This window comes from Phocoena phocoena, chromosome 6, assembly GCF_963924675.1.
Source record: "Phocoena phocoena chromosome 6, mPhoPho1.1, whole genome shotgun sequence".
Taxonomy (NCBI): domain Eukaryota; kingdom Metazoa; phylum Chordata; class Mammalia; order Artiodactyla; family Phocoenidae; genus Phocoena; species Phocoena phocoena.
The window spans coordinates 7,204,765-7,226,251 of record NC_089224.1 but is presented as its reverse complement, the minus strand read 5'-3'; the positions used below and the strand labels follow the sequence as shown (position 1 = coordinate 7,226,251).

The 21,487-nt window shown below is 36.5% G+C and overlaps 1 protein-coding gene across 1 annotated transcript in view; it reads left to right on the top strand.

The window, feature by feature from the left end:
- FBXO8 (F-box protein 8) overlaps positions 1 to 14,328 on the top strand; it is a 38,880-nt gene extending 24,552 nt beyond the window's left edge. The window contains exons 4-6 of the mRNA XM_065879156.1: positions 10,020 to 10,138; positions 11,975 to 12,171; positions 13,692 to 14,328. Of these exons, the coding sequence (XP_065735228.1) occupies positions 10,020 to 10,138; positions 11,975 to 12,171; positions 13,692 to 13,879 (504 nt within the window). The 3' untranslated portion in view covers positions 13,880 to 14,328. The remainder of the gene's footprint in view (positions 1 to 10,019; positions 10,139 to 11,974; positions 12,172 to 13,691) is intronic.
- The last annotated feature ends 7,159 nt before the right edge of the window (positions 14,329 to 21,487 follow it).

Sequence of the window (21,487 nt, the reverse complement as noted above, 5' to 3'; positions counted from 1 at the left end):
CCTTATTTCTGCGGCTCTGCTGGCTTGGACACCTTAATACTCAAGGCAGGAATATTGACACCAGAGGCACAACAATTCAGACTGCTGGCGGAGGCTACCTTCTTGCCATTTTAGTCCTCCTGCCACTGAGCAAACAGACCAAAAGGAAAAAATTAAAAAGGTATGAGGGTAGATAATTATGTTGTGGTTGAAGTGACTGAACCTGATTACCAGAAGGAAATAGTTACTGCTACACAACATGGAAAAACAAAAGGATACAAGTGGAACTCGGGAGATGTCTAGAGTTCTTCTAATTCCATTATATTCAACTGTGAAAGTTATTGAAAGATCACAGTAGTCCTGTAGGGGCAGGGTTTAAATCCCATCACTAGATAAAGAATCTCGACCAGCTGAGAGGCTGGCTTCATTCCTCAAGAGCTAAATATAGATTATCCCAAGCTAATCATGTTACTTCCATTCCCCTTGGCTTCCATGAGATCCATGTAATCCATTTCTGACCTGTGACACAGACCCTGTGACAAAAGAGTACTGTATGTGCACACACACAGTTCTGGACATCGGTATATAAGGATGCAGTGACAGGAACACCTGCGGCCACCTTGAAGCCATGCAGGTTGTTAACACACCAAGAATAGCACATTGGAAGGAAAGAATTGGGTCCCATGATGCCAAGTGTGAGCCTAAAAACCTGGAGCCTTAGTAGTTTGGGATTCCTTATACAAGGTAATAAATCCCTGTACTTTTTTTGCATTGAGGTTCCTATGTTTGTAATCAAAACATCCTAACGCTGCATCATCAATCATCATCATCATCATCACTGCTGTTACCCAAACTCGTAGGAGTTTGATGTGAAATCCTGCACAAAAATTTGTTCATAAAAATAAGCATCACTAATTCTCATTAGCAACTTAATTTTATCTCTAGATTGCTGATGAGAGTTTAGAGTAAAAAGAGCTAGTTGACAATGAGAGGAGTCCCTCACCAAATATAGCTTCTCCTCTATAAAGATTATTTACCCCGAAGACCTAAAACGCTCACGTTCATCGGCAAAGTCCCTTTACCTTGATCATCCTTAGCGTCAAAGGGCAAAATTATGCCTCTCAGACACTGAATATTATCCTCTCGATAAGTTAATAACCTTCATCCAGGTACAGCTGGTCAAGTCATACTAAACTAGAGGCCATTAACTCTCTTCAGGGAAACATGATGTGTGTGTGGGTATATATGGATGTATGTTTCTGTCTGTTTCAATCTGATCTGTCGTGTGTTGATTTTATGATTAAGAAGAAAACTTTATCCTGTGTCTATGAGGTCAACTTTATTTTACACTCTGCCCTGACCATACTATATCTGTGGTCACCCTCCCTTACCCTTCCTTGTCTGCAAGAGGCATTCCAGCATGTGGTTTAGAATCAGTCCATAGAAAGACACTGGTAGACTCAGTATAAACCTTTCAGAAGCTTCAAAGAGAATCAATTTCCCAGGCTGCTTGCTAGTCTGTATCTAATTGAAAAAGATTCAGGCCTGGAGTATTCCATAGTTTATTCATCTCTCAAACCACCTGATGGGCTTTGGTTTTGTTTTCCTAAGTCTGTTATAGGAAATACGAATTTGCTACCTCATTTAAGTGTAAATTGTCTGGGGTAAAAGCATACTGAAATTAGTGCACAATGTACTGATCTAGGACTTTGGTCTAGAGGAAAGAATAAAATTAGAATATTTTAATTGTAATATCTTAGCACCACAACACTCATACTACAAATTTTAAAATGTGAAATGCTAAAATGAACAAGATTTTTTCTTTATGAATTTTGTTACAAATTTAGATAAGTGTACCTAAAGACTTTGCAGTATTGTATTAATATTTTAAGTACATTTCAAAGAAAAACCTGTTTGCCTTTTGTTTCCTTACTTTACCCTCTCTGACCACCTTGGCACCTCCACCATGTTCTTCTTTATCTGATGTGACCACATTTTCAGTGAAACTTGACATCACTTTCTAGATTTAAGTTCTCAGCTTTAATGTCCAAGGTAGTTGTCTCTCCTACATCTCTTTCCTGAATTTGAAATTGCTGCTGCCAGTGTCACAATGAGTGCTTTTTTTCAGTAATTGAAAAGACAATATTTCCTCAATTATTGGATGTCATCACTTGTACAGCATCCATCAATTTAATTACAGCTTTGAAATATGGAAGTTCGAAGGAAACACTACATTAAATGCAATTTTTTGACCAACTAATCGTAGTGTACATTTATCCATAAGATTATGTAACCTTTTCTCCTTTCATATCAAAGTTTTTAGAGATGCCTTCTTTATAATCAAAGTCTTAACATCTTTCTGAATCACTTACTAGCAGTTAAATATATCATTAGAATGACATGTTGCTTTTTATTTTTGGAATGGTTGCTTCGACCTTTGGGGGTTTATAATTTGAGGCATTTACAGTGTACTGCTCCAACTCATAGGTTTTTATGTTATTTTTTTCTTTTGTTATGTTATTATTTTCTCTTTTTTCCCCTATTTGAATTATATAATCCTTACAAATCTACAGCTTCTCTTGAAAGTCATCTGGAAGCTTTATACAGAGAGATTCAAATATTCATTCAACAGACACTTATTAAGTATCTCTCCACTTGCTAGTTATATGACTTTGACCTTGGGCAAATTATTTACACTCTCCGTGCTTCAGTTTCCCCATCTCTAAAATGGGGACAATAGGGGAATTCTCTGGCAGTCCAGTGGTTAGGACTCTGAGCTCTCACTGCCAAGAGCCCAGGTTCAATCCCTGGTCGGGGACTAAGATACCACAAGCTGCATGGCGTGACCAAAAAAAAAAAAATGGGGACAATAATAGTACCTATATCATGGTAGTGTTGTGAAAATTTAATGAAATTATATGTGTTAAATGCTTAGTGTTTCTAAGTGCTCACTAAAATGTAGTCTTATATTTATACTAGAAGTAGAGCTACACACACCACACACAGGAGAAGGCACTGCTCTAGGCTTGGAGGTTCTTCCTCTCCTGGAACTTTTGGATTGTAGTAAATACATATTTGACACCTGAGTAACGGTCCTTCATGAAGTATGTATCAGTCACAACAACATCTTCTAGCTTTAGATGGTGATACACTTTGCCTTTAATTTCATTTTCTGATATGTGATGAGCAATCTTTGCATATACAATAACTTTTTAGTTCAGTGGTACTGTTTGGTTTAATCTTCTTGAAGACATTTTAAGCAATAAATCGAGGTCCAAAATTATGTTCAAGTTAAAATGTGTCTTGGCTGAAATGGTGGTAGGATGAACAGATATTTTAATTACATGAAGAAGTATGCACATGTGTTGGCAGTGAAACTACCATTTAAATCCTAACTTCTCTGCTTGTCTACTATTAAGATTTGGGCTTTAAAAATTTTTTTTAATTTTAACCTCCCTTTGAAAGTATATGTTCTGTTAGGAGAACACTTAAAAAGAATTTTGTTTATTTAAAAATTGATTCAGAGCTGTTAAAACATACTTATAAATGTACATTCTAGAATTTAGGTAATATGATAAAATTGTAATATTTATTTATCAAAGTAGAGTCAGTCATTTAAATAGCCATATGTGTAGGTATGTACGTGTATATCTATAAATGCACATATTACAATGCAATATTTGTGTGTGGTTTTTATAAAGTGGGAATTCTAAACTAACATTTGTGCTCAAATGTGTCACTTTATCATTAGTTTGAAGTGTTATTTATCATACCTTAGCCTAATAGAGTTTTATCTCCATATTTTGATTAGGATGCTGTGTTTTTCTAATTTACAGACAGATTAGAGATGGGGCTTTTTCTAGAAGCTTACATCACTAACCAGCAATTGTCAATACTAATTGCAGTAATGATTGCTATATTTAATTATTAGTAGTAATTTATCACAAGTAACATCATCTTCATGCAGTGATCTAGCCCAGTTATGGGTGTGACTCCTTGGAGACTTAGAACTCACAGACATGGCTCGTTTTCTGTTTGAGGCTATTAGAACCAATTAATAGGGACTTTTTATTGTTATTTGAAACCTTAGGTGATGAAGTTCATGTTAGTTTGTCCGATGTCATTGCTTTCTCTCCTATGAAAAAGAAGCAGAAGATCTGTCCCACGCCTCTCCTCCATTTTTCCTGGACTCCATTAGAGATGATCTTCCATTTTTCTTTTGATGTTTTTTGAACTATCCCTCCTTTTTGTGAATTTCCTATTGACATCGTCTAGCTACAAATAATTTAGGGCGTATGTGTGACTGTTCTTAGCAATTCCTCAGCATTGTGCACTTTCACGTACGAACAGCCTTCCATAAATTGTTCTTGGAAGCTGAAAACCTTGCCAATGCAAACAGGTCCATGAATAAGCTGACTTCAGTCCGTACTCATGACTTTTCATTATCCTCCAGATAGAATGTGGTGTTCTGACCAATTTCAGTAACTGAATCAGAGGGAACTGGCTACATGGGCCCTCTCTCTTCTCTCCACAACTGTCACTTCTCCATGTAAGTGTGGACAGCGTGTGCGCTCTGTTCTTCCCAGGGAACTGACAAGACTGAAATCTGCAGCTCAGATTTGAAGCTGACATCAACATTATCTTTACATATCTTTCCCAACGTTTATTACCCCCCTTTTCCTCTTAGTTATAAGTCACATAGAACCTTCCAGTGAATAGCCTAGTTGTGGGTACCTCAGTCAGAGGAAAGCATTACTTATTACTCTTATAAAATAATCTTTCTACATAGATGACTTAAAAAACTTGGGCATAGTTTTTGCTTTAGTTTTTTCAATCTAGTGACTAGATTAGGAATAATTAGAGTAAATTCCCATGAATAAAATTACCATGAATAAAACTGTTGTTTGACATTTCTGAAGTTGTGTGCTGAAGGTCAGTGTTATATACATAGGAGAGTTGCATGGTAAAGCTTAGTGGGCAGAATGAAATGAAATGACAGCGTAAAAGCATAGATACCTAGTCTTAAACTTTCTCATTAAGTAATCTTCTGCATTTGTTTCACTTCAGCTAAAAAGCAAGGTGTTGATTTTTTTTAATTTGCAGAATACATATCCCTAGAAGAATTTCACCTATTCAAGGTCTATGTGTTTTTTCCTCTAACTGTAGAGCACATGTTCTCTAATTAAATCGGAAGAGTGAGAACTGCTGGACTAGATAAAAATTAATAGATTTTACATTTTCACTAGCAATTCTGCTAGCACTATAAAAAGGAGAAATAGTATTAGAGATGTCATCTTAACCACTGCTGCTGCTATTTTCAAACAAGACAATGGGAATACTCTGACCTGTAGAGGGCTGCACTCTGGTGTGCTAACTTTTTAGAAATAATTAAGATTTTAAAATAAAAGCTTTCACAATATATATTGTATCTTATTTTTACAGTATTTTTAGTACGAAAATGTTACATTTCAATTGTTCATTTCACTGGTTAAAATGTATACTTGAATATTAATAGATTAGAAATCTAGATTGAAGTATTTTGTTTTATAAATATTTATTGTTAAAATTTAAGGATAGTTATTCTAAAAGTTTTCAAATGTCCTTTTAAAAAGAAAATTAAATGCAGTGTCCAGTTCGCTTTCTATTGTATAATGTTCAAAGGACAGATTTATTACCTGAACAGCAGTAGCCATGGTACTTGATTTTTACATTTGATACAACGGCCAATTTGAACAAAGCTAGCTAAAGCAAAATTTTTTTTAACTAAATTTCTTTCCTAAGTTGTTCTTTAGGGAAACAAATTAAGGGTACTCCCTAGCATGTCAGTTTTGTTTTATTAGTGATTTCTTTTATTGATACCAACTGTTACACAGTGTGTCTGCCAAGTGTCTGGGCCAGTTGCCAGTACTTTCAGTACTAGTAGTCAGCACTTTAAAAAAAAAAAAATTAAGACTTTTTTATTAAGAGCAGTTTTAGCTTCACAGCAGTCAGTACTTTGCATGCCTAGCTTACTAGAATTCACTTTGTCCCCAAATACATATTTTTTGGTTCTGAACATATATATGGTAGATTTTACTTTTGAAGCACACTGTGGATAATAATGATTTGCCTCCAAAAAATAGGTTTTATTAAAAGAGGAGAGAAAAACATGGGTATTTATATAATAAAAGATAAGAAAGTAGATATAAAAACAGGAATTGCTGTGTGAAAGGAGCCATTCTTATCATAGTAAGCAAATGGAGAGATACATTAGGTAGGGGACTGAGCTCCAACACATCCTTTTCTCCACTCTGAATTCCTTCTTAATATTGGCTTTAGCTATTTGCATATGTTTTCTTGAATTATTTGTGTTTGCCACCTAAATAAACATTGTGTCTAAACAGCTTACCGCTCTAATTGGAGTGTTTAAGTCTTGGTGCTGTCATTTGCATAACAGTTTTTAGTGACATAATCCATGGAGAATGCTTTACAGAATTTCTTGATTTTTTTTGTCTTTGAATCACTGACAGCATGTGTTCTATTAAAGAAAACCTTAGCATGAGATGAGATGAATTCACCTTAACTTCTCCTGGGTTTTCATTGCTGCTTGGCCCTCCTTTTCTTTATTCCTAGTGGATTTCCTGTTACACCCTGCACCACTGTTGGTAGAAATCTTTACCATTTTGCTCAAGGAGCCAAGCCAGCTCCCTTATTCAACTCTCTCCAGATGGCTCATCCTCCCTAAAAAGAAAACCAACATGCACTCTGTTTTTGTCTTTTAACATTTTCTTCGTGCACCTGTCTCCAAACCAGTACCGCCATCCTGTCTTCCAGGCTGAGAAAGCATGTTAGACCCCACCTGTGTTTTCATTCCTTTCGCCTGCTCTCCTCTTCTCTACTTGCAGCTCCAGTTATCTTCTTTCTTATCTTTTTGCGCTTTAATTTTGCCATTTTTTCCCTCCTATATACGAATACATTTTTCAAGTGAGTTGGCTGTGCTCAGTTTCCTTACCTTGCTCATCCCCTAGCTTTCTACTTGGACTTGAGTTCCCATAACTCTGTGGAAAGGGACCTCTTGAAAGACATTATTTTAAAAGTTTCTTAAAGCAAAACTCTTCTACTTGTGTCTATCACTGTAAACCTGGCAGTGTGCGTTATTTGGGGAAGATGTTCCATAGCTTTCATCAGCTTAAGGTCTTCACTCAAACCACACACAGTGTTTATTCCTTTTTCCTTGTGACACAGATGTCATAAGTCTTAATCTTTTCAGATGTCTTAGTGCCTTAATCTTTTCTTCTTTCCTAAATAGCTTCATCTTTAGACCTAATGTCCCTGTATCCCTCAACTCTTCCTCACATAACATGAAGTCTAGACCCTCCAACAATCCAATCAGGCCCTGGTTTCCTTTATTCAGATAGTTCTAATTTGTCAGTATGCCCCATAAAATGTGACATCCAGAATTGGACACTTTTTAGTGAATCACGTAGATGATAATGAGCTAAAACCTTCCTTTTTCTGGAAACGATGTTAATATAGGCTAATATTAATGTTCATGATTTCCTCTCTGCCTGTGAGACACACGTGCATGCACACATGTACACACACAGAAACACACACATATACTGCTGAGAGTTTTAGTCCTGATGAATAACTGTAATTAATGCTATATGATCTAGGGATTCCTCTGTACCATTCTTGTAAAACATTATTAAAAATAAAAAATACTCATACATGTATTAAACAAATACGTAGTTATTCAACAGATGTCATGCTATGGTTTCTTTCGTATTTTATTGCTTTTTACAAAACAAGATAGGAATTCAGATGGTGGCCATCTTGCTTATTGAAGACAATTATAATCTGGTCCCATGTCCTTTTCTGTTTTGTCATCCCTTACTCTTCACTCTGAAAGCCCTGCTAAAAGTAATCTTCCTTTCCAAAGGAATCCCGGGCTTGAAACTGATGCTGTCTTTCCTCAAAACCAGCAGTGTTGGCTGATTTCAAGCCTGTGTAGCCGGTTTTCAGGACTGGGTTGAAAACCATCTGCTTACTCCTCTGCATCTGATTGATTTTGGAGAACTCAAGTGAGGTTACATATTAAATTCTCAAACATGTATTCCGTAAAAAAAGGAAATGACCAACAATTGTATGATGCTTGCATAAGGCAAATGCCAGTGTTAATTTACAACTGAGGAGCATCAAACCATATTAACAATGGTATATATAATTAGAGAATTACATGCTATTTAACAGATCACATTAGTGTTTTTTTTACATTTTGTAAATTTTTAAAAAGTAAGTTAGAATTAGTTTTGTGTCTCTTAAATACTGATTTACAAGTAAGCATGAATAAAGAAACTATTAATTACTACTTAATTGACATTCCTTTGTCTTTGAATCACTTGGATTAAAATTAAGCACTGGTAATACTTCTAATATGTTGTTATGCTTTTTAAATGGAGGAGTTTTAGAAAAAAAAATCAAAACCTGGCTTAATTTTGCAGAGTAGATCAATTAAATATACAGTCAACTCTCGATTGTTCAAACGAATGGAGGAAAGGATGGAACAAGCATTCCTGTTTCTCTCGTTCCTGCCCCCTCAGACAATTGCTGAGAGCCTCATTCCAAACGAGTTCTTTGGCTTTTCATCTTGATCATGTTATGTGCTCTAGCCTTGTATCCAGGGTGCAGTCTGAAATATGGCTTACCACTGAGTTGGCAAAGTTTCACGTTCTCACATTCTGCTCTTTATATGCTTTTTAAAATCAGTGCTTTAGGATTGTTTTTATACTTCTCAAATTCTTATGAAAATTTGATAACATTGCTAATAGCCTGCTATCCTCATAAAATTAGTTTTATATAAAAACCTTATCTTTGAATTACATTTTATAGATAATTATAACCTTTCAAAAGCATAACCTCATGGTACCAAATTGCTTAAAAAATGTAATATAAAAATTTTATGAGAGTTTTTGTTAAAATTCTTCCAATTTTTTGAATTCCTAATGTATGCAATATTTCTGATCACTATGTAAGTGTTTGTAAAGGGAAGAAATGCGGAAGAAATTTATGTGTGAAAACAGTATGTTGTGTGTATATAATATGTCATTTTCTCTACCAATTAACTGCACGCATTGTGCTATTACCCAGACATGAGCATTCATGGGAATGCATGTATCTGGATAACTGTGAGTTGAAATAAACACACCTGCTTTTATTTCAATAACTGCACATTCAAATCCACATAAGGCATTTATTTGAATGTGACCTTCATATACATGAGAGAACATTGGTTTCAGTGTTTGATTTTTCTGTTGCTATTTTGTTGTTGGTGGTTTAAATCTAAAGTAGGGTACAACCTTACGGGTAATGCTTCTCTGGAAAACTTTGCATGCAGAGAAAAGGAAATTCAAAGATAAACCCTATGAAAAACACTGAAATTGTTTTGTCTTATTATGTTTAACCTCAGTGTGTATTGGAGCTAAATTCTTACAGAATGTATTGAAGCCAAAGTGTATACAACCCATAAACCAGTCTGGAACTCTGCTCCTTTTACTTTAAGTAAATTTAATGATTATTCTTTCCAGAAAAAACCTGTTAGTCTTTGATTTGGAGAATCCTTTTTTCTCAAGAAGCTATTTCCTTGAAAAGTGTGTTAGAATATGTGTCTGAGCTTTAGAAATCATGTTTTCCATTAGGCAATTGAAGTGTTTGTTGTAAGGCTTATTCTTAAAGTCTGCGTAATTGTTCTTCCCCACTCCCCCCACCCCCAATTTAGGTCATATTTCTGGATAGTTAGTTTTAACTGACCTGAGCCAGAAAATTGAATTAGGATGTCCTTAGAAGTCTTAACTTTGAATTTCCTACTTTTCATTGCATGTAAACTATCAACCACAAATAACAGTTTCAGTTCAAGTTCTAGCTTGTATTTTGCATGTTAAAGCTATAAACAGTCTATTAATGCTGGAAAGAATCTATAGCTATTGTTCTGCTATTGCCTAATTGTTAAATTTACAAAGGAAGACTGATTTTATTTATGTAGACTTGTCTTTCTGTCTTAGGGAGTGAACTACTTTATGTCCAAGGGCATCCTAGATGATTCACCAAAGGAAATAGCAAAGTTTATCTTCTGTACAAGAACACTAAATTGGAAAAAACTCAGAATCTATCTTGATGAAAGGTAAAAAAAAATTAATTTTTCATCAGACATGAGTTAAATACTGCTTTTAATGAGTTAAGTTTTACCTTAAAAACTGTACTACGTAGCATTCATCTAGTTGCAAAATTGAGTGAAGACAGGAAAAAGATTCCTATACCTTGCAAATCATTTCTCTTGCGAGCTGATGAGGAATTTAGCATTGTAAAGGTAAAAAAAAAAGCCCAAGCACAGACGCAAAATGGAAGTCCAGCATCTTTGTGATCGCAGACCGAAACTAGACATAAAATCTAAGTGTTTGGTAACTAAAAGTTCTGAATTTTGAAATTGTCCATATACAAATCAAATGGACAAATAGTACTCAGAAACACAAACCCTATAAGGTGTGTATATTTGCATCATACTACACAAAAGTGTCACATAAAAGCTTGAAAATCCCGGAAGCGTGATTTAATAGCATGCTTTACAGAGACAGTGCCTCGTATGCTGTTTTGACTTGATAGTCATTCATTTGTCCTCTTGAATTCTGGGTATCAACAGACAGAAAAATATTGTGAAAATATTTTGATGTGACGTCACCGAACTACCATTTTAAAAATTACAGATCTCATAGAAATCTAAAGAATGGCTCAAAAATGTGTTTGTCTTTTCATTGTAATTCTTTTTTTTTTTTATTTCTCAGGATTTTTCAACAACAATTTGTATTTATTATATTCCAGGAACTTTGCTAGAAGTAGCAGTATGCAGTTGATTAAAACATAATCCCTGTCCTTGAGGGGTTTATAGTTCAGCATATCGGTCATTGAAAGAAATTTCTTACGTAAAGATGGTGTCATTAACTCTTTTTGTCCTTAAATGCTAGGTACCTAGGGATCAGCAGTTTTTCTTTAAAGAACCAGATATTTCTGTGAATATTTTAGGCTTTGAAGGACATATGCTCTCTATTGCAGCTACTTATAACTTATAACACATGCCATTGTGTCATGAAAGCAGACATAGACAATAAGTAAACAAGTGAGTATAGCTGTGTTCTAGTAAAACTTTATTTATAAAAACAGGCAGTGGGCTGTAGTATTTGGCCCACTAGCTGTAGTTTGCCTATCCCTGCCATAAGCAACTGGTAGAAATTAAGATTCCTATAATCATGGTCATATAATCACACTTGAGTTCAGTAAGGATTGAAGCATATTATAACAAAGTGTGACTATTAGAACGCTCTTGATAAAAGATAAGTATATATGCACATATGTACACAAATATTTATAAAATTGTAAACAACCTAAATCTATATCATTAGAATTCTTATATCCATAAGATACGCTACTGTGGAGCCATTTAAATGAAAGAGTTAGATCTTTGTGTAAAGACACAGAAAGCTGCTCACAATACACTATATGAAACAAGCAAAAGCAAATTCTAGAACAATATAGGGTATATGTAGACACTTAAAAAAAGTCTACATAAACAATTGTTACCTCTGGTGATGTGGATTGGTATGGAAAGTGAAGATTCTCCTTATTTTCATAATTAAAAAAATAAAGAATTCTGTTTGTCATTTGGATTTAGCCAAGAAGATACTTGAAAAAAGTTACCATTTTTAATATTGAAAATTCATTTTATAGTTAGAATTTCTAGTTTCACCTTGTTTTGTTATTCTATTCATGAAGATTTTTAAATTGCTTAATTTTATAAACATACTTTGATGTTTTAAAATTTTAAGACACATATACTTTATAGGATTGCTGATGTGGTAATCAACAAAGTATTTTCATCCAAAAAATGAATAATCTGTGATTTTTCCCATCATTTTTTTAATAGAGAAAAGTTAACTAAAGCTGTACCTTTTTCTTTTTCTACTAGGAGAGATGTCTTGGATGACCTTGTAACACTGCATAATTTTAGAAATCAGTTCTTGCCCAATGCACTGAGAGAATTTTTTCGTCACATCCATGCCCCTGAAGAGCGCGGAGAGTATCTTGAAACACTTATAACAAAGTTCTCACATAGATTCTGTGCTTGTAACCCTGATTTAATGAGGGAACTTGGCCTTAGTCCTGGTAAGAATGTATATAGTGAATTCCTTCCTGCTCCCATTCCCATCTCTAGGTAAAAATAGTAGTAGATGAGATATTTTTCTCACTATGGGGAAAAATGCTTCCTGTAGTTACAAATACTTGTCTTATTGCTTCTAGCAATAACTAGTTTGTCATAGCTATTATTTACATGTAGTAAATATACTGTTTTAGGAGGAAAGTTAGACTTAGGTATATGAATTCTTTAAAATTCTTGTTTAAGCATTGGATATTTTTACTAGTCTAATCAAAAACTTGAGAGATTATTTTTAAAGCTTTTAATAATACACACATTACATAGGTAACACCTAGAATTTTTCTACTAAAATTTGTTTTTAATACAACTAGTTTTCACTGTTTGTGTGTATGTGTATATGGGCATGGTATAGCCTGAGTCACCTATGTATTTTTTTCATGTGATACGGATTTATTTCTCTCTTCATATCAAAAAATCTTGTTGTGCTTCTCTTACTGCAGAGATTGCAAAGCCTTTTCCTATCATATGAAATTTGCTGAGCATGCTTGTGCAAGACAATCTTTATTAAGACTGCAATATTCTGAAAAATAAACACCACAGTAGTAGCAAGTAGTAGTAGCAAGTATCATGAGGTTCCTTACTGTTTTAACAGTAAACATCAACCATTGCCCTGAACAATATAAAGAAGAAAGTTTTTGTTGCGTGGGCTCAAGTTTAGCAATTTTTCCCTAAAGATTTACTTTTGAGATTAATATGTAAATTCCATAGACCTTTTAAATACATATCTTAAATGACAAGGGTAATTTAATAAGCTTGTGAGATGTTTACGTTTTATTTTCTAGTACCAAGTTAATACATTTTATTGTCATTAAAAATGCTTTCTAATTAAATTAGGTCTTTGTAAAAGCGTTTGAAAATAAACATCCGACTTTTTTTTTTTTTTTTTTTTGCCGTACGCGGGCCTCTCACTGCTGTGGCCTCTCCCGTTGCGGAGCACAGGCTCGGGACGTGCAGGCTCAGTGGCGATGGCTCACGGGCCCAGCCGCTCCGCGGCATGTGGGATCTTCCCGGACCGGGGCACGAACCCTTGTCCCCTGCATCGGCAGGCGGACTCTCAACCACTGCGCCACCATGGAAACCCCCCGACTTTTTTTTAATGGGAAGATATACTGACAGTACAAATGTATTTAATGCGTAGTTGAATGGGAATATCACATTTGAAAGCAAGAGACAAATAAAGCCAATTCTGAAATTTTTAAATTTAGAATGACTTTTTACTATAAACTCCTAAACTATTTGAAGAAAATGCTTACTGAATTGGTGTTCAGTTAGGATGATCGACATCCCTGTTTGCCCAGGAGAGGAGTTTCCTAGGACACAGGACTTTCATCACCAAACTGGGGAAGGCCCAGGCAATTATGTTTAATTATAATCTAATCTTGAGCTTTAGAAATTATGAACAGTTTTGCCTTTGAGACCACAGTTTAAAAACCAGCCAGTAATTCAAGGTGTTTCTTTTTCCTTCCAGATGCTGTCTATGTACTGTGCTACTCTTTGATTCTACTTTCCATTGACCTCACTAGCCCTCATGTGAAGAATAAAATGTCAAAAAGAGAATTTATTCGAAATACCCGCCGTGCTGCTCAGAACATTAGTGAAGATTTTGTGGGGCACCTTTATGACAACATCTACCTTATTGGCCATGTGGCTGCATAAGAGCACAATTGCTAGGACTTTAACTTTTAACTTCAAACTAAAACTACCCAAGGACTTATTTAGAGGATATGGGGGTTACATTAGTGCTGGTCATTCTAGCCTCTGTATACAATCAAGCTTGAGTGTACAACCTTTTTTCTTTTACTCTTTTCTTTTTTAGTAATTTCCTTGGGGAACTAAAGAATTTTGCAGAATTTTTCTTAATTTTGCTTATCATGTTTTGCACAAAGCAGAGCCATTGTCTGACACAGCTGTTTAAGAATGTTAAACTGACATTATACTCTAAAAAAGATGGTATATTTGTGCATTAGATTTGCCTGAAAAACTTTATTCATTTCCATTCTTTTTTAAAATACCATGTAATGTGTACATATTTAACTAAAAAGATTTATAATCATAATTATTTTATTGTAAAGATTTTAACTAAAGCCTTTCCTTTTTCTCTCAAACTGAGTTCTGAAATTTATTTGATTCTGATATGAAATTATTACTGTCTTCATAAACGTTGGATCTGACTTCAATAGAAAGCAGTACCAGCTTCTCTTTCCTTTGAACTTTGAAAAGAGTATTGATTTGTTACTATGCAAACAGGCACTTATTTTTATAACAGAAATTAATCACTTCATTTTTTAAATTTCTGCATTAGTTAAGTCTCAAGTCCTTTAAACCATAGCAAAACACGTTAAAATCTGTTTCCACACATAAGAACAAAATGTCATTAGAACTTATATCTGAAGTAGTCAAACCTTACTATTCTCCTAATTTTTTTTTATAAATTTATTTATTTTATTTATTTATTTTTGGCTGTGTTGGGTCTTTGTTGCTGTGCACAGGATTTCTCCAATTGAGGCGAGCGGGGGCTACTCTTCCTTGTGCACGGGGTTCTCATTGTGGGGAGCACGGGCTCTAGGCACATGGGCTTCAGTAGTTGCAGCATGCGGTCTCAGTAGTTGTGGCTCGCGGGCTCTAGAGCACAGGCCTCAGTAGTTGTGGCACATGGGCTTAGTTGCTCCGCGGCACGTGGGATCTTCCTGGACCAGGGCTCGAACCCGTGTCCCCTGTATTGCAGGGGGATGCTTAACCACCGCACCACTAGAGGGCCCTCTCCTAATCTTGATGATTTCTGTTCAGAATCAGTTGGGAAAGGAATATTGTGAATGATGGTAAACAGTCTTTATTCATTCATTCAGTATATATTTATCAAGGGTCTTCCATGTGCTAAGCATTGTGCCAGGTACTAGTGATACCTGGACATGGGCTCTGCCTTCACAGAAGTTACATGATTGGGTAATGAGAGGAAAACTACTGCTTAATGGAGAGCAAACGTATGATGTATATCTTAACAGTTATTTAATCATTAAAACACAACATTGGAATGATAAAGAACAGTGTAGGGCTTCCCTGGTGGCGCAGTGGTTGAGAGTCCGCCTGCCGATGCAGGGGACACGGGTTCGTGCCTCGGTCCGGGAAGATCCCACATGCCGCGGAGCGGAGCGGCTGGGCCCGTGAGCCATGGCCGCTGAGCCTGCGTGTCCAGAGCCTGTGCTCTGCAACGGGAGAGGCCACAACAGGGAGTAGTCCTGCCTTCCAGATCTAGCCCTGATATTACAACTGAACGATGTACTACAGAATTTTCAAAGACAAAACATAAGATAACCAAAACAACTTTTGAAAATCAAAGGGAATTTCAGACTGGTAGTAAACAATTTCTAAGATTCTGAAGCAGATATCTAAATATATTTCACGTGTGCATAATTTTGAATTCTATGACAAAATTATTCTAATAAGTGTACTAATCAATGTCTTCATAAATGCATACACCTGTGTAAACCAAGCCCATATCAAGATATGCAACCTTACACAATGTATATGCACTTAACACTGTACCCCTTAATATAAAATATAAACTTTGTAACCATAGAGGTGTATTTACCCTGTCGGTTATCTTATAGTTATCATCTGTCTAATATATAGCCTATGTTATAAACTCCACAATATAATGGTATAATTTGCTGTGGACAGTCATATATATTTTAAATAAATTAAGAAAAAAAGCTCTTTTGCATTTACCCACATTATTATATTTGAGGTGGCTCTTAGATGATCAGTAGGGAGAGTTTAGAGAAAGTCTTTCAATGTCTCATTTCTCACTACAAAATTAAGTGTAGCCTCCCTAGTGTGGCATGTAAGACCCTTCACGATCTGGCTTCTGCTTACCTTTTTTTTTTTTTTTTTTTTTTTTTTTTGCGGTACGCGGGCCTCTCACTGCTGTGGCCTCTCCCATTGCGGAGCACAGGCTCCGGACGCGCAGGCTCAGCGGCCATGGCTCACGGGCCCAGCCGCTCCGCGGCATGTGGGATCTTCCCGGATCGGGGCACGAACCCGTGTCCCCTGCATTGGCAGGTGGACTCTCAACCACTGTGCCACCGGGGAAGCCCATGGCCTCTGCTTACCTTTCTTTTTTTTTTTTTTTGCGGTACGCGGGCCTCTCACTGCTGTGGCCTCTCCCATTGCGGAGCACAGGCTCCGGACGCGCAGGCTCAGCGGCCATGGCTCACGGGCCCAGCCGCTCCGCGGCATGTGGGATCTTCCCGGATCGGGGCACGAACCCGTGTCCCCTGCATTGGCAGGCGGACTCTCAACCACTGCGCCACCGGGGAAGCCCATGGCCTCTGCTTACCTTTAAAGCCTCATCTCCAGCAACATTCCTCAAATGTGGTCTGGTCTGTCTTTGCCTTTTACAAGCTGTTCTTTCTGTAGCATCCTCCTCTCCCTCCTGTATCTACAGTCCCCCTTGGGCTTCCCTGGCGGCACAGTGGTTAAGACTCGCGCTCCCAAAGCAGGGGGCCCAGGTTCGATCCCTGGCCAGGGAACTAGATCCCACATGCATGCCACAGCTAAGAGTTTGCATGCCACAACTAAGGAGGCGGCGAACTGCAACTAAGGAGCCCACCTGCCTCAGCTAAGACCCGGTGGGACCAAGTAAATATTTAAAGTCCCCCAACTTATCACCTAAGAGCCACCTCAAATCTAATTTCTTGGTCAAAGCTATCAAAGACTGTCTCTATCACACATACTACTGGTGTTAATTTTCTACATGTCCAACTTCTTTATCAAAATGTGATCTTCTTAAAGTCAAGGATTGCTCCCAGCCTGTCAGATTCTATTGTAAGGCCTGAACTAGGCGAGTGGCAGAGGATTTACAGAGGAGGAATGAATTTTTAAAAACAACTGAAAATTGATAGGATTTAGTGATTTGGGGGAAGGGTTTCTAATATGAGGATCTGGTTGTCCTATCATCAAAGGTAGCTACTAGGAGAAGCAACCAATGGGATGAAATAGAAAAGATGATGTTTCCAATTTTTGGATGTTTTGAATTTGAAAGAATCAATAGAACATTGCAGGTACAGAATAAGACTAGATATGTAAGTTTGGGGGTCGTTATACGAGGTAAAGCATGGGAAAAGACACCTCCTCTAGGGAATATGTGGAGTAAAAAGAAATACTTGGGAAACACAGCATTTCAGGTTTTGTAGAGAAAAAGAAGAAAGAAAATGAGGGCTCTTTAAAACTGTAGAAGGGGGCTTCCCTGGTGGCACAGTGGTTGAGAGTCCGCCTGCGAATGCAGGGGACACGGGTTCGTGCCCCGGTCCGGGAAGATCCCACATGCCGCGGAGCGGCTGGGCCCGTGAGCCATGGCCGCTGAGCCTGCGCGTCCGGAGCCTGTGCTCCGCAACGGGAGAGGCCACAGCAGTGAGAGGCCCCCGTACCACAAAAAAAAAAACAAAAAACAAACAAACAAACTGTAGAAGGACCAGAGAAGAATGGCATCCCGAGAGCTAGGGAAGGGGAGTTTCAAGAAGGACGCTGAGCTTTGCATGTGCTGCAGCCCAAGTAGATTGTTCCTTTCTCATCTACACTCAGGCCTTTTCGAGAGTCTACCTTTTCCACTTGGGGCTGAGTTCTTTGAGGCTAGAAAATCATAGTAGCGCTAATGGCTTTTATATCGTCTCTGCCCAAATACCTCCTTATTCAGTGTGTAATCTGAGCTCTGCGGAAACCCACAAGAGAATTTATGGTCCACTGCAACTCAGACCTGTCTACACCTTCCTCCCCGGTAAGGGCCGTGTTGTTTCAAGCCCAGAACACACCATACCAACTGCATACTGCTAGTGCATCCTTTCTATACACCATCATTACTTATGTTTTTAAAATACAGTACAGATATTTTTTTAAGAAAAGGAAAAGAGAAAATGCTAGAAAACTTTTACGAGTCCTCCAAATTGATCATCAACAGGATTTTTTCTAAGCGCACTCTGTTCAAACTAACACTCTCTAATCTCATCTGTGGTGCTTTGTCTCTGGAAAGCTCGTAACCCCTCTGCCTCTTTACCTGTTGAAATGTTATTTGTCCTTCAAAGTCCCCTCAGACTCATTCCCCTCCAGGGCAACATTCTCAATTCTTGCAGGTGGAAATTTTATTCTTCTTATGTCTCCCTCAGTACCTAACACAGACCTTGGCCCAAAGCAGTTTCTCAGTAAACCTAACTGAATTATTTTAGCCCTGGTTTAGTTTCTAATATATAAGTATATAGAAAGATGACTTTACTATTTGCATTTCAAAAAAATATAACCAGACCTTTCAGGTGTACACAATTTACAAATCAGAATGTTTAGAGCAAACTTAAAAAAACTAATACAGATTCAACCTATGTATTGTTCTGGATGTAAATTCATTTCTCTGGGCCTTCTAATTTCAAATATTTGCATAAATTACTGCTACTTTGATTGTCCTTTTTTTAATTTTGAGAGTTTAAGCCATTGATCTTGTTACTTCTCTAAACTGATCTCTTACATGATTGGCGATATTATTAATATGGTGCTCAATGAGAGCTAGCTTGTTCAGAAGTCTATATATTTAAAATAATAACCCATTTATTCTAATTGGAGTCTTTTCCTGTGTTTAAAGTGAACTTTTTCTTTAATATCGCTATTAATAGCTCAACTCCCTACAGTTGTTTACAAGCATTTGTAAGTGAATATGTCCACTTTGGGAAGCCATCCTAAGGAAATAATCCCAAATAGAGGAAAGGCAGTACGTACACTCTTAGTCACGTCATTGTTTTTAATTTCAAAAAAAGAAAAAGATAGAAACCACTGGAATGCCCCAAACCTGGGGCTATTGTAAAAAATAAACAATGTTTGAGTACACGCGGGGTACCAGACAGCGTGCTAAGCACTGGTCAAGTAGACCAGAACGCATCCTCATGACCTGTTATTATGATGCCATGATGTTTATGAATAATGTGAGTTAACAGTTATAAATAATGATAAATATTAAAAAGAAGATTAAATTGCATATATACACACATTATGGTTACTATGTAAAACAAAGCAAAAACCTATGAATGGAAAGAACAGACTGGGATACAAGATACCAAGATATTATGGATAATGGATTTTTTCTCTTATTTCTTCTTTCAGATGTTATTAAGGATGATGTATTTTCGATAGAGCAAAATAAATTCATTGAAGTATTCAGAAAATAAAGATAGTGTTCCTAATTTAACTAGTACTGCTTCCCCTCAGAATGTTTCCAGGTATTTTTATTCAAAATTTGTTTCATTTTTAAAAGACACTTGGCTGATCTGTTAAATCATATCTGGACAAATGTTTTGTTTTCAAGCTTAGAGAAGTGGATTGTTTTATTTTATTTTTGTCTAATCAAATTAAAGACCAACCAGAGAAAGATACCAAATCTTTACAGAGGAAATTTTCATTTGTTTAAAAAAAAAAAAAAATTGGCTTTCTTCTCGGCCTGGTTGGACAGGAGGGTTGGATTTAATTTAAAATGATTAATGAGATTTTGTCAGGCCCCTTGACTTTACTCCACTGCAGTTTGTCAATGCAACAACCTGGGAAGCCAGGACGCCACTCTGTCGCCCAAAAGTACTCTCTGGGGAAAAAATTAACTGGCAGAACTAGTGCCAGGTACACGTCAATGGCATTGTCTCCTGGGTATCGACAGTTTAAAAGTCTCAATTGGAAAATGTATGTTTTGGGAATGCACATACCTAGGATGTTTTCAGTCTCTTGCAAGTGGTTAATCACTTTTTAAATATTTCAGTTGTTGATGTTTTCCAAAAGAAACTATTTAAAGACAAAATCTTTACCAGTATGTCCCTTCCCCCTAAATTATTTTAAAAATTAAACAAGAAAGGAATTCCAAGAGCTCCGCTCACTTGCTGTTTTTCTTTTTCTTTTTTTGCTTAAAGAATTAAGGTGGAACTTTTTTAAAAAGTAGAATTATTTTTTACTTTCGAAAATACTTTTTTTTAACCATTAGCATGACCTAATTTTGTCATCAAGTTTTTAAAATAAGCTATAAATTTGTGATCTGACATAATACACTCTTTCGTACTTATGAACTTACATTTTAAAATGTTCAATGATATGATTAGCTAAAACAAAATTACTGAATGTGGCCAGTTATCAGGAGTAAATACAATATGTGTTTTTGCTTTGTTGCTTAATTAACCACATAAGGAAACCATACTAATGTAGGACTATCTTTGTAGAAATATAACATAATGTATATTTGCCAATTTTTTTTTTATCAAAGCAAAAAATTAGCAAAGAGTGCTTTCCTGTTAAACAGCATCAGGATGGTGGTCTCTTCTGAGCTGTGTGCGTGTACACAACCTGAAGAGAAAGACCCTCAGCCAGGGCCGGGCTTTCCATTGACTGTTGGCTTCGTTCCCGTGCTAGGAAATCTGAGAAAATCACAGAAAAGTGGAGAGGCCTAGAACAGCTGATCGAGGCTGCTGCTCTTGCCGAGAAGACAACACAAGAAACAAAATAAGGCCCTGTGTGTATATACCAGCACCACTGTCACCTATCACGTTGCCCTGCAGTGAGTTTCTTCCAGAGTATTTGCAATCTTGAGGCCATCGAATAGTTTATTGCATTTCCAAAATTCTCAGAAACTATAGACACTATTTTCAAGGTGTGTGAATTTTCGTGTTATTGCAGTTTGGGCGCTATATTGTATATTTTTCCCCTAATGTAGACAATTGCGTTTATGAAGGAATTCACAGTTATTTATTTTAGTTAACTTTGGAGATTTTTGTCCTTACTGACATCATAAATCAAAATATATATATATTTCTCTCCCTCCCTCAATTAATCTCCTTCCTTTTTTCTGGAACAAAGAAAATAATACATCCAAAAAAGATTATGGCCATTGTCAATAATGAACCAGAGAAATGAGAAACTCTTGCATGAGGCCCAGTTCCTGTTGGGTTAGGTGAAGCCCATGCAAACAGCTCTCGCAGGTGGTGTTTATTACCAGGTTGAATTTCTATGTGTTCTTGGTCTGGTTACCTCCTCAGAAATCTGGTTTTATCAACTCACCTCAAAAAAAGTATATTTTTCATGGCATTGATATTTTGTTTGTGTGATTTATTTTTTTTCTCTCTCACTCTTTTTTCAATTTGGTTATTTGTGGCTTTGATTTTTAAATCCAGAACTAAAGGGGATGTTACTGTGATGACTTACCGAATGTGATCAGTACATTCTCTTTACCAGCCTACAGAAAGTTGATTGATG